At 41.7% G+C, this 13,568-nt stretch overlaps 1 protein-coding gene across 4 annotated transcripts in view; it reads right to left on the bottom strand.

The window, feature by feature from the left end:
* rptor (regulatory associated protein of MTOR, complex 1) overlaps positions 1-13,568 on the bottom strand; it is a 409,250-nt gene that overhangs the window by 34,727 nt on the left and 360,955 nt on the right. For 2 of the 4 annotated variants that reach the window (XM_079882546.1, XM_079882547.1), the window contains exon 30: positions 1,904-1,951. The exons of the other annotated variants lie outside the window; for them this stretch is intronic. In XM_079882546.1, the coding sequence (XP_079738672.1) occupies positions 1,904-1,951 (48 nt within the window). The remainder of the gene's footprint in view (positions 1-1,903; positions 1,952-13,568) is intronic. 4 annotated transcript variants of the gene reach the window in all.

The following is a 13,568-nucleotide window of genomic DNA, read 5'->3' as shown; positions in this document are numbered from 1 at the left end:
ATTTGATACATTCGAAAAGCAAAACGCACCAAACGGCTTCATGTTTTTACTATTATCTCATTTAATATCATCATAACGAATAGAAACATTTGAAGTAACATGATAATCAATATATTTTTCTCTAGCTTAGTTGTTACTGAAATATTTTGGAAGATTTATAGGCTGCTATGGTTATTGTTATTATTTTACCCAGCACTGTGCATAGCCTATGCCTACAAGGCACAACAAACCTGGTGTTCATTATATTATTGTTGGAAACATTTGTGTGTGTGTGTGTGTGTGTATTCTGTGAATTTTAAAAAGCAATTTTAACCAGAAAAATCTAAAATGTATTCCCAAAATCGTGCAGGCCTTTCTCTTGATATCAGTATGTTCACTTTTTTTTTTTGTCAGGGCCCAGATGCCACTGAGTCCTGCTGACTTCAACATTCACATGAGTCTCTGTACATGAACATGGTAAAGTGAAAATCAAACACCTTGGAAATGAAAGGTATGTACAATGTTTTTAGGAATGGCACAAAGGTCTCTGTCTTTGGATCATTGGTTTCAATGAGTGCTTTTTTGTCATTTGTTGTGTATCTTTGGATTATGTTGTGTTGTAAATAAATCAAACAAACAATCTAAAAGCCATTCTTTTTTAAATCTCCTCATTCTTTGTGCAAGGTTGCTCAGAATGATAGGGCCTGATAGCTCCTAATAGGGCCGTTAGGGGAGGGTCTTTGTCTTTCTCAGGTGTGAAAAGCTTACATATTAATGAGCTCCCGCATAAAGCTTTGTCGCACAAAACACGTCATAAAAATTTTAAATCAATATATTGTCTTATCTGAATGAGCAGTCAGGGTGATTTTCACATCGTTTTAGAGCAAATATTCTAGGCTACGTCATACAATTTCCAAAAGTCTTGTGAAGAAATAATCAGTATGGGTTTCATGACCTTATTTCAGTGAGAATTTTTTTTTGTATTTTCACAAACCACGCATAAATGTCATTATCTCAAAACTACAAACTTTTACACACATGCTGCTGGTATATTATTGTAGCAGAGTTTGTGCTGAATACAGTGTAATTAGACTTTAGCCATGAAAATGTCACAAGTAACAGAAATAAGCACAAATGTCAGAGCATGTCAGAACACCTCCAGGGCCCAGAAAACAGCTCAGACCCCAGAGGGTTAAGGCAGTTCTGAAGGCGAAAGGGGGTCAAACACAGTATTAGTATGGTGTTCCTAATAATCCTTTAGGTGAGTGTGAGTGTGTGTGTATATTATATACACATCTGCCAAGTGAACTATATGATACTTACATTTTACTCTTATATTCATATATTTTATAATGCACATTCATAGTCTACACTTTATACTCATATATATTTTATGCAAACATTCATACATTTTGCTCTCATGCAAATGTATTAAAAATATACATATTATAAATAATAAATGTATGTAAGAAGAAAATATATACATTATTTAGTCGCCCAGACACACTTATGCTGATGGTGAAATTACTCAGGGAATATTACTAAAATTAAAAGGTTACATAATATTTTATTGCCTTTCTTCATATGTGTGTTATAATAAACAAGAGCAATGAGAAAGCCCACACGAAATCCACGTTTCAACAAAAATGCCCATCAATTGTAAATTCCTACAGATTCCACATCCCTTGTGTGTTTGTTAATTTTAGCTAAGAGCTTAAAAAACAAACAAACAAATTTTCCAATTAAATACTGGACAGATTTGACTTTCACCAATCAGAATTGAAGAAAGAACAAAAAGAGCCAATCGAATGGATGTAGAGAAAAATGTTAGGCTATAACTGGAAATAGAAAAACATTAGTGGCTGAATCTCACATATGCAAACACCAAACAGAGGTGAAGGAAAGAAGAGAGAGAAGCACTCACCTCCCTGCTTACTTCTGTCAAGATAGATTGAGACCCGTCGGGCCAAACCTGTGAGGAGAAGAGGAAGAGAGAGGAAGAACACAGGAAGGAGATCAGGAGGCCTTGTCAGTATATCAGCCAGAGAACAGCACAGTGTTATCAAACACAAACCAGGATGTGATCTGTGTGAGAGAGAGGGAGAGGGAGGATGTCCAACCATATTCCACCTGAATTTAATTCACCCGTATACTGTATCTACACTCACACACATACACACTGCAGGAAAGGGATGGAGAAAAGGCTGTGGTTTCCCAGCATGACATCTGCCAAGTAAATCAGGTTTTCTCACTGGGAGACTGAACAGCAAGGGAGATGCTCATCCAAAACTTTGCTCATCCATCTTAAAGAAGCACAGACGTGAAGGAGCTCTTTAGGAAAGCCAGCGTCTCAAGCATTTATTTGCGTTCTGATGTATGTGACTGAGATGTCCGGACATTCAGTCTGGAGGACATTAAGGTTTTTATCATGAAATAATTATTTACTGAGTTATTTTATTTTTATTTTATTTTTTGGTTATGCTCTAGATTTGACCTTCGGGCAGTGCTGATTGTATGAACTCATATAGAATCACTCCAATTTATTGGCTGATATAGTGAAATAGTGAACGTGCCATCTGCTGCTCAGATTTTCTACCTAAGAGGCCCCCTCAGCGAGAGGAGCTTGGCAGCGAACGCAGCATCTTGTACCCTATTCAGAGAACATGGTAACCCGAGTAACCCAAGATGTTCTCTTTCATAGGTTCACTCAGCACTGCGTAGCAATGACGCAATGGGAACAATATACCACACAAGCTAAGAGCTGCCAGATCTGGCCCAAAGGGACTCCTCTTAAAAGAGCCTGGGAAGACATGAGACTCCTAGTAGAGTGAGCCCTAATACCCAGAGGTAAAGGGAGCTTCCGCACCTCATAAGCCAAAGAAATCACGTCTCTCATCCAATGAGAGATGCTGTGCTTAGAGGTGGCAAGCCCTCTGTGGCTGGCCCCAAAGCACACACGCAACTGAGATGACTTGCGCCACTGGCCAGAGTGGTCCACATACACCTTTCAAGCCCGAACAGGGTGAATGAAGCCTCTCCTCCTCCGTGGAGGCAAAGGGAGGTGGACAGAAAGAATGAAGCACGACTACTTGAGAGCGGAATGACGTGGGCAAAACTTTGGGTACATAACGAGGCCTGGGTCACAGAAACACCTTTACAAGACTCTGTGCAAGGCCAGATCTACCGCACATGCCATACACCAAGACATGAAAGACCTTCCACTTGGAAAAATACAGCCATCTAGTAGGAGGCACACAAGCGTTATCAATGGTCTCCCGAACATCAGCGGGAAGACCAGAAGCCACTAGCAATCGCCCCTCATCAGCCACAGCCATAGGTTCCAAATCTCGGGTTGAGGTTGCCAAATCCTGCCCTGGAGCTGAGACAACAGAACCAGCTCAGCTCTGAAAATCACACCGTGCAAGCCACTCTGCTTTCAAAGACCGCACTCCAACCAGTCAGGGAGGTGTCTGTTGTGATAACCTTATGGTGGCAGACCACACCCATTTTGACCCCTTGTAACAAAAAGAGAGGGTCTTTCCACCTCCAGAGAGCACAAAGGCACATGCAAGAAACTCTCAGCAGGCAGGAAAGCAGATGAATCCTTATCAAAACAAGCAAGTGAAACTTGCAGTCAGAAGCGGCATAAATAGCCTCATGTGCATTTCACACACTTACCATGCAGGTTGTCTCTTGCAATGACGCGAGAGCACAGCAGCTGACAATGACGAAGATTCATTGTGCTTCACCAAGAGGAGAACAAAGCACGTTCCACTAAATGTGGTTGCTGGTGCACAAAATTGGGCCAGATAAACTACTTCTGAAGAGGAAAATCTGAGGAGCAGATGGTGAGTTCACTATATCAAGAGCGGCGCCGGCGCCATAGACAATAAATTGGCTTGATTCTATACGGGTTAAGACAATCAGCACCGCCAGAAGGGTGTTCCCATTGCATCATGGCAACGCATCGATGAATAAACCTATGAAAGAGAACTACTGGCCAACAGCAATAGGTATGTTGAACACGGGGAGATCTTTGTAATAAAGGTATCCATACAAAAGTAGTCCATACAACTTGTGCACTATAATCTTGTATATAATATAGTATACTTAAACAGGGGTTCTCAAAGTTTTTGGGGCCAGGGACCAGGGACTCTTAGGGCAGTGTGTCTCAACTGGTGGGTCACAAGACCGTTTTGAGTGGGCCGCAGAGTGTGCAATCAAAGAAACGACAACAACCGTAATACAGTTTTTCTGATGCAAGACTTTTATTTTGAAAGATGCGCATGAAAGCAGTTGACAATTCTGTGAGATGCAGTTTAAGTAAAGACTGCCTGAGAAAAACACGTTGCCCAGATTCAGTATTCGCGGTCAGATGAGATGTTGTCAGGTTATACTGTACGTCAGTGTCATTATTCTAATGTTCTTTTCAAAGTCTCTCACCTCCGAAAAACAAACTTTCCTGCCCTGGCAGCCGTTATACTGAGCTTGTAGCGTGCACTCTTCAACAGCATGCACGAATGCGGCAGCGCACGACTCTTACTAGATAAATATTGTTTTAGAAAAATATATTTCTAAAAATACTCTTTTAGAAATTGGGTCAAATCTGAATAGGTGATTTGATTTGAAAAACAGAATAGTTTCTCTCTTTTTGTGCACCTTCATTGTTTTTTTCAGACCTTTTTTCATTCTGTAATGCTTCATCAGACACTATACTTTTCATGATTTTCCTTGAAGAATTTGAGAGATTTGCTATTTCAAATCTAATTATAAACGTTCACAGTCCAAAGCCATGTTTAATATGTGGTTTCGATAGTGTGTGGCTTCCTGGCAGAAATGGAAATGTGACAATGTATGATCACGGACCAGTTAAAACTCATGGAAGAGATACCTTTTTAGTGTGCTGCTTGTTGCATTGTGTTTGGTTAGGAAAGCAGAAAGTTGAAAGCCTCAAAAGACTTAGGTATATCTTATATGAGGCTAAATATTTATAGTGCTTTATTTGTGTGAAGTCACTATGCTTTCAATGTATTGGAAAGAGCTGCATAAACATTTAAAAGAAAAATCTTTTATGGTCCACAGAAGATAGTACTAGTGGTTAATAGGGGTTTGGTATTAGGGTTAATAAGATATTTTTGGGTGAACTAACACTCGTATTGCTGACAGATGCCATGATCCTCCTTTCCAATGACAGAGGATGCTAGCAAATGTATTTACAGACATTACAGAAGAAAAGTGTAAACAGATTTTGCTGAGGGATTACAGTGATAGTTGTTTATTAATAAAGAAAATAAAGGAAAGCAAAAGAGTGTCTAAGAAACTGTTACTATATGCAGGGAAAACAGGAACTAGGAACTAGATTAAAAAGTTCGTCGAGACAAACTTTAAGTTGGCTTGAGAAAGCCGGACCAGAAAGTTTGAAGAAGTTTGAAGTTTAAAGTAGTTTAAAGTTTAAATTAGTTTGAAGTTTAAATTAGTTTAAAGTTTAAATTAGTTTGAAGTATAAAGTAGTTTAAAGTTTAAATTAGTTTAAAGTTTAAAGTAGTTTAAAGTAGTTTGAAGTTTAAAGTAGTTTGAAGTTTAAAGTAGTTTGAAGTTTAAATTAGTTTAAAGTTGAAAGTAGTTTGAAGTTTAAAGTAGTTTAAAGTTTAAAGTAGTTTGAAGTCTAAATTAGTTTGAAGTAGATAGATAGATGAGTTTGTTAGTTTAAATTTCACACACAGACATGCTCACTAACTCTCTCTCACACACACGCACACACACACACACACACACACATGCAGACACGCTCACTAACACACACGGACAAACACACATGCTCACTAACTTTCACACATACACACACTTTCTCACACACACACACACACACACACACACACAGACACGCTCACTAACACACAAACACACTCACACACTCACTCAGACACACACACTCAGAGTTTATGAGTTTTGGGTGGTTGCTAGGGTGTTCTGGGTGGTTGCTATGGTGTTGCTAGGCGGTTGCTAGGGTGTTCTGGGTGGTTTCTATGTTGTTGCTAGGTGGTTGCTAGGGTATTCTGGGCGGTTGCTAGGCGGTTGCTAGGGTGTTTTGGATGGTTGCTAGGCGGTTGCTAGGGTGTTCTGGGTGGTTGCTATGATGTTGCTAGGCGGTTGCTAGGGTGTTTTGATGGTTGCTATGGTGTTGCTAGACGGTTGCTAGGGTGTTCTGGGTGGTTGCTATGATGTTGCTAGGCGGTTGTTAGGGTGTTTTGGTGGTTGCTATGGTGTTGCTAGGCGGTTGCTAGGGTATTCTGGGTGGTTGCTAGGATGTTGCCAGGGTGTTTTGGTGGTTGCTAGGATGTTGCTAGGCGGTTGCTAGGTTGTTCTGGGTGGTTGCTATGCTGTTGCTAGGCGGTTGCTAGGGTGTTTTGGTGGTTGCTATGGTGTTGCTAGGTGGTTGCTAGGGTGTTTTGGTGGTTGCTATGGTGTTGCTAGGCGGTTGCTAGGGTGTTCTGGGTGGTTGCTATGATGTTGCTAGGTGGTTGCTAGGGTGTTTTGGTGGTTGCTAGGGTGTTGCTAGGCGGTTGCTAGGGTGTTCTGGGTGGTTGCTATGCTGTTGCTAGGTGGTTGCTAGGGTATTCTGGTTGATTGCTATGGTGTTCTGGGTGGTTGCTAGGCGGTTGCTAGGGTGTTCTGGGTGGTTGCTATGGTGTTGCTAGGCGGTTGCTAGGGTGTTCTGGGTGGTTGCTAGGCGGTTGCTAGGTGGTTGCTAGGGTGTTCTGGGTGGTTGCTATGCTGTTGCTAGGCGGTTGCTAGGGTATTCTGGGTGGTTGCTAGGCGGTTGCTAGGGTGTTTTGGGTGGTTGCTAGGCGGTTGCTAGGGTGTTCTGGGTGGTTGCTAGGGTGTTGCTAGGTGGTTGCTAGGGTGTTCTGGGTGGTTGCTATGATGTTGCTAGGCGGTTGCTAGGGTGTTTTGATGGTTGCTATGGTGTTGCTAGGCGGTTGCTAGGGTGTTCTGGGTGGTTGCTATGATGTTGCTAGGCGGTTGCTAGGGTGTTTTGGTGGTTGCTATGGTGTTGCTAGGCGGTTGCTAGGGTATTCTAGGTGGTTGCTAGGATGTTGCTAGGGTGTTGCTAGGCGGTTGCTAGGTTGTTCTGGGTGGTTGCTATGCTGTTGCTAGGCGGTTGCTAGGTTGTTCTGGGTGGTTGCTATGCTGTTGCTAGGCGGTTGCTAGGGTATTTTGGTGGTTGCTATGGTGTTGCTAGGGTATTCTGGGTGGTTGCTAGGGTGTTCTGGGTGGTTGCTATGGTGTTACTAGGTGGTTGGTAGTTGTCACAGATGGTTACTATGGAGTTTTTATAGAGTTCTTAGCATGATCTTGGCATGATTTATCACTTAACTAATCGCTATTAGCATGTAGCTATTCACTGCTAGCATGTGTAGCATGTTGGAAGTGCTGTTTGCTAGCATGAGTCAAAAGAGCCAAACCTCATCTCTATACGATGTTCTGATACAGAGATATAGGTCTTGCAAAACAGTTGCTAGGGTACTCAAGTTTGGTTGCTATGGAGTTGCTTGGGAGCTGGGAGCTTTAAACTTAAGAAGTTTAAAGTGGTTTGAAGTTTAAAGTAGTTTAAGAGTTTTTGAGTTTTGAGTTTATAAGTTTAAATGAGTTTAGAGTTTAAGTTTAAATGAGTTTAGAGTTTATAAGTTTAAATGAGTTTAAGAGTTCAGAGTTTATTAATTTATGAGTTTATAAGTTAATTAGTTTATAAGTGTATGGGTTTAGAGTTCATTAGTTTAAATGAGTCTCATTGGCTAATATAGTATATAGAATGGCAGTTTGGTTTAGTCTTCAAGGTATTTTGATTTGAATTTTCGTCGGTTGGTCAGTTTGAATCTGGATTTGAATTTTTTAGAACTCCCCAATGCAAGTCAATGGGAGTTTTTCCGAGTTTTGATCGTCATTTTTAGGAAAACCGTAAGTCCGATCAGTCTGAAAAGATATAGCACACTAAGTCAGAACAGTTTGAGTGTCTGAGCCGAGTTTGTAGTATGTAGAGTTAAAGCTCTAGGAGGAGTTTGAGTCAGATTTTTTTCCGCTCAGAAGAAGAAGAATAATAATAACTAGATGCGAAAGTTCGTCGAGACAAACTTTAAGTTGGCTTGAGAAAGTTTGGACCAGAAAGTTTTTTGCTAGGCGGTTGCTAGGGTATTCTGAGTGGTTGCTAGGCGGTTGCTAGGATATTTCTGGTGGTTGCTAGGGTCTTTTGGGTGGTTGCTAGGCGGTTGCTAGGGTATTTTGGGTGGTTGCTAGGGTGTTCTGGGTGGTTGCTAGGCGGTTGCTAGGGTGTTCTGGGTGGTTACTAGGGTGTTCTGGGTGGTTGCTAGGCGGTTGCTAGGATATTTTGGGTGGTTGCTAGGGTCTTTTGGGTGGTTGATAGGCGGTTGCTAGGGTATTTTAGGTGGTTGCTAGGGTATTTTAGGTTGTTGCTAGGGTATTCTGGGTGGTTGCTAGGCGGTTGCTAGGGTGTTTTGGGTGGTTGCTAGGCGGTTGCTAGGGTATTTGGGTTGGTTGCTAGGGTGTTCTGGGTGGTTGCTAGGCGGTTGCTAGGGTGTTTTGGGTATTCTGGGTGGTTGCTAGGGTGTTCTGGGTGGTTGTTATGGTGTTACTAGGCGGTTGCTAGGGTATTCTGGGTGGTTGCTAGGCGGTTGCTAGGGTGTTTTGGGTGGTTGCTAGGCGGTTGCTAGGGTGTTCTGGGTGGTTGCTATGGTGTTGCTAGGCGGTTGCTAGGGTATTCTGGGTGGTTGCTAGGGTGTTGCTAGGCGGTTGCTAGGGTGTTGCTAGGCGGTTGCTAGGGTGTTGCTAGGCAGTTGCTAAGGTATTTTGGGTGGTTGCTAGGGTGTTGCTAGGGTGTTCTGGGTGGTTGCTAGGGTGTTCTGGGTGGTTGCTAGGCGGTTGCTAGGGTGTTTTGGGTGGTTGCTAGGCAGTTGCTAGGGTGTTCTGGGTGGTTGCTATGGTGTTGCTAGGTGGTTGCTAGAGTATTCTAGGTGGTTGCTAGGCGGTTGCTAGGGTGTTCTGGGTGGTTGCTATGGTGTTGCTAGGCAGTTGCTAAGGTATTCTGGGTGGTTGCTAGGCGGTTGCTAGGGTGTCCTGGGTGGTTGCTAGGGTGTTGCTAGGGTGTCCTGGGTGGTTGCTATGGTGTTGCTAAGGTATTCTGGGCTGTTGCTATGGTGTTACTAGGTGGTTGGTAGTTGTCACAGATGGTTACTATGGAGTCTTTACAGAGTTCTTAGCATGATCTTGGCATGATTTAGCACTTAACTAATCGCTATTAGCATGTAGCTATTTACTGCTAGCATGTGTAGCATGTTGGAAGTGCTGTTTGCAAGTATGAGTCAAAAGAGCCAAACCTCATCTCTATACGATGTTCTGATGCAGAGATATAGGTCTTGCAAAACGGTTGCTAGGGTACTCAAGTTTGGTTGCTATGGAGTTGCTTGGGAGCTGGAAGCTTTAAACTTAAGTTTAAAGTGGTTTGAAGTTTATAGTTTACGAGTTTTGAGTTTGCAAGTTTAAATGAGTGTAGAGTTTAAGTTTAAATGAGTTTAGAGTGTGTGTGTGTGTGTGTGTGTGTGTGTGTGTGTGTGTGTTCACACACACACACACACACACACACACACACACACTCAGAGTTTATGAGTTTAGAGTTTATAAGTGTATAAATTGATGAGTTTATAAGTGTAAGAGTTTTTGAGTTTAGAGTTTATAAGTTTTAAATGAGTTTAGAGTTTATAAGTTTAAATGAGTTTAAGAGTTCAAAGTTTATTAATTTATGAGTTTAAGAGTTCATAAGTCTATGAATTCATGAGTTTATAAGTTAATTAGTTAATAAGTGTATGAGTTTAGAGTGCATTAGTTTAAATTAGTCTCAATGGCTCATATAGTATATAGAACGGCAGTTTGGTTTAGTCTTCAAGGTGTTTAGATTTAAATTTTTGTCGGTTGGTGAGTTTAGAACTCCCCAATGTAAGTCAATGGGAGTTTTTGAATGAGTTTTTCCGAGTTTTGATCGTCATTTTTAGGAAAACCGTAAGTCCGATCAGTCTGAAAAGATATAGCACACTTGGTCAGATCAGTTTGAGTGTCTGAGCCGAGTTTGGAGTATGTAGAGTTAAAGCTCTAGGAGGAGTTTGAGTCAGATTTTTTTCCGTCAAGAATAATAATAATAATAATAATAAGTTTAAATAGGATTTCAATAAGTTGGCTCTCTCAAGCCAACTTAATAAGTTTAAGTACAATATCAGTAAGTTGGCTCTCTCAAGCCAACTTAACTAGATGCAAAAGTTCGTCGAGACAAACTTTAAGTTGGCTTGAGAAAGTTTGGACCAGAACGTTTTTTGCTAGGCGGTTGCTAGGATGTTATGGGTGGTCGCTATGGTGTTGCTAGGCGGTTGCTAGGGTGTTCTGGGTGGTTGCTATGGTGTTGCTAGGCGGTTGCTAGGGTATTCTGGGTGGTTGCTATGGTGTTGCTAGGCGGTTGCTAGGGTGTTCTGGGTGGTTGTTATGCTGTTGCTAGGTGGTTGCTAGGGTGTTCTGGGTGGTTGTTAGGCGGTTGCTAGGGTGTTCTGGGTAGTTGCTATGGTGTTGCTAGGCGGTTGCTAAGGTATTCTGGGTGGTTGCTATGGTGTTGCTTGGCGGTTGCTAGGGTATTCTGGGTGGTTGCTAGGCGGTTGCTAGGGTGTTCTGGGTGGTTGCTATGCTGTTGCTAGGCGGTTGCTAGGGTATTCTGGGTGGTTGCTAGGCGGTTGCTAGGGTGTTTTGGGTGGTTGCTATGCTGTTGCTAGGGTGTTCTGGGTGGTTGCTATGCTGTTGCTAGGCGGTTGCTAGGGTATTCTGGGTGGTTGCTAGGTGGTTGCTAGGGTGTTCTGGGTGGTTGCTAGGGTGTTGCTAGGCGGTTGCTAGGGTGTTGCTAGGCAGTTGCTAAGGTATTTTGGGTGGTTGCTAGGGTGTTGCTAGGGTGTTCTGGGTGGTTGCTAGGGTGTTGCTAGGTGGTTGCTAGGGTGTTCTGGGTGGTTGCTAGGGTGTTGCTAGGTGGTTGCTAGGGTGTTCTGGGTGGTTGCTAGGGTGTCGCTAGGTGGTTGCTAGGGTGTTCTGGGTGGTTGCTAGGGTGTTGCTAGGTGGTTGCTAGGGTGTTCTGGGTGGTTGCTAGGCGGTTGCTAGGGTGTTTTGGGTGGTTGCTAGGCAGTTGCTAGGGTGTTCTGGGTGGTTGCTATGGTGTTGCTAGGTGGTTGCTAGAGTATTCTAGGTGGTTGCTAGGCGGTTGCTAGGGTGTTCTGGGTGGTTGCTAGGGTGTTGCTAGGGTGTTCTGGGTGGTTGCTAGGGTGTTGCTAGGTGGTTGCTAGGGTGTTCTGGGTGGTTGCTAGGCGGTTGCTAGGGTGTTTTGGGTGGTTGCTAGGCAGTTGCTAGGTTGTTCTGGGTGGTTGCTATGGTGTTGCTAGGTGGTTGCTAGAGTATTCTAGGTGGTTGCTAGGCGGTTGCTAGGGTGTCCTGGGTGGTTGCTATGGTGTTGCTAAGGTATTCTGGGTGGTTGCTATGATGTTACTACGTGGTTGGTAGTTGTCACAGATGGTTACTATGGAGTCTTTATAGAGTTCTTAGCATGATCTTGGCATGATATAGCACTTAACTCATTACTATTAGCATGTAGCTATTCACTGCTAGCATGTGTAGCATGTTGGAAGTGCTGTTTGCTAGCATGAGTCAAAAGAGCCAAACCTCATCTCTATACGATGTTCTGATACAGAGATATAGGTCTTGCAAAACGGTTGCTAGGGTACTCAAGTTTGGTTGCTATGGAGTTGCTTGGGAGCTGGAAGCTTTAACTTAAGTTTAAAGTGGTGTGAAGTTTAAAGTAGTTTACGAGTTTTGAGTTTACAAGTTTAAATGAGTTTAGAGTTTAAGTTTAAATGAGTTTAGTGTGTGTGTGTGTGTGTGTGTGTGTGTGTGTGTGTGTGTGTGTGACACACACACACACATACTCAGAGTTTATGAGTTTAGAGTTTATAAGTGTATAAATTGATGAGTTTATAAGTGTTAGAGTTTTTGAGTTTAGAGTTTATAAGTTTTAAATGAGTTTAGAGTTTATAAGTTTAAATGAGTTTAAGAGTTCAGAGTTTATTAATTTATGAGTTTAAGAGTTCATAAGTCTATGAATTCATGAGTTTATAAGTTAATTAGTTTATAAGTGTATGAGTTTAGAGTTCATTAGTTTAAATGAGTCTCAATGGCTCATATAGTATATAGAACGGCAGTTTGGTTTAGTCTTCAAGGTGTTTAGATTTGAATTTTCGTCGGTTGGTCAGTTTGCATCTGGATTTGAATTTTTTAGAACTCCCCAATGCAAGTCAATGGAGTTTTTGAATTAGTTTTTTTGAGTTTTGATCGTCATTTTTAGGAAAACCGTAAGTCCGATCAGTCTGAAAAGATATAGCAACTCGAGTCAGATCAGTTTGAGTGTCTGAGCCGAATTTGGAGTATGTAGAGTTAAAGCTCTAGGAGGAGATCCATTTAGTTTTTTTTAGTCTCAGAAGAATAATAATAATATGTTTAAATAGGATTTCAGTAAGTTGGCTCTCTCAAGCCAACTTAATAATAATAAGTTTAAATAGGATTTCAATATGTTGGCTCTCTCAAGCCAACTTAATAATAATAATAATAATAAGTTTAAATAGGATTTCAATATGTTGGCTCTCTCAAGCCAACTTAATAAGTTTAAATAGGATTTCAGTAAGTTGGCTCTCTCAAGCCAACTTAATAATAATAAGTTTAAATAGGATTTCAGTAAGTTGGCTCTCTCAAGCCAACTTAATGAGGAACAACACTAAGAATAAGGGCTACAGCAACTGGTCATGGAGGACACTAACATTTATGATTTCTATTTAAGCTGCTGATTTTTTTCTGCTTCATACTTAGAAGCAAACCTTTTAATTTTATAACTGAGGTAAAAGTGCCATCTAGCATGGATTAATATAAGACAAGCTTTCATGCAGAAATGCATTCATGAATTTTAAATTTGGCTAGCAGTCAGTCATAAGGACACTTTAGGATTTACCTCTATTTTCTGTACTGATGGAGTTTTGGCCCGGCTCAGTGGTCCTCGAAAACCAGTTTAAATGACATTTCTGAGATCAGGTGTATGATATCTTTATGTGAGGAAGAGACCAAAATCTTTCACTGATAATCTTGCATTCTGCCAATGCTATGCTATGAAACACTGTTTACTAGGCAGTATATACCTGAAATAGTATGTGAAACCGTACAGAATATGTAAAAGCTTAATTTGTGCAATTTTAATCCAGTTTTGTGTAAATATGTCTTTTGGTTGTCCAATCACATAATGAGCCCTATCTTGCACCCAGTGCAATTGACTTTGTACACTGACGCATGTTTCATTCCTATTTTGCACCTGTCGCACAGCGGACTTTTCCCTCGGCAGACGCACGTCGGTAAATTAGGAAATGAACTTGCGCTCCCGGGGGGGGTTCAGCAAAAAGAGGCGGCGTGTTCCGGCGCAAACGTTCCCTGGTGCTATTTTCCAGTTCCAGAAA

The sequence above is a fragment of the Squalius cephalus genome (assembly GCF_949319135.1).
Source record: "Squalius cephalus genome assembly, chromosome: 10".
Taxonomy (NCBI): Eukaryota; Metazoa; Chordata; class Actinopteri; order Cypriniformes; family Leuciscidae; genus Squalius; species Squalius cephalus.
This window is presented reverse-complemented; position numbering and strand designations above follow the sequence as displayed.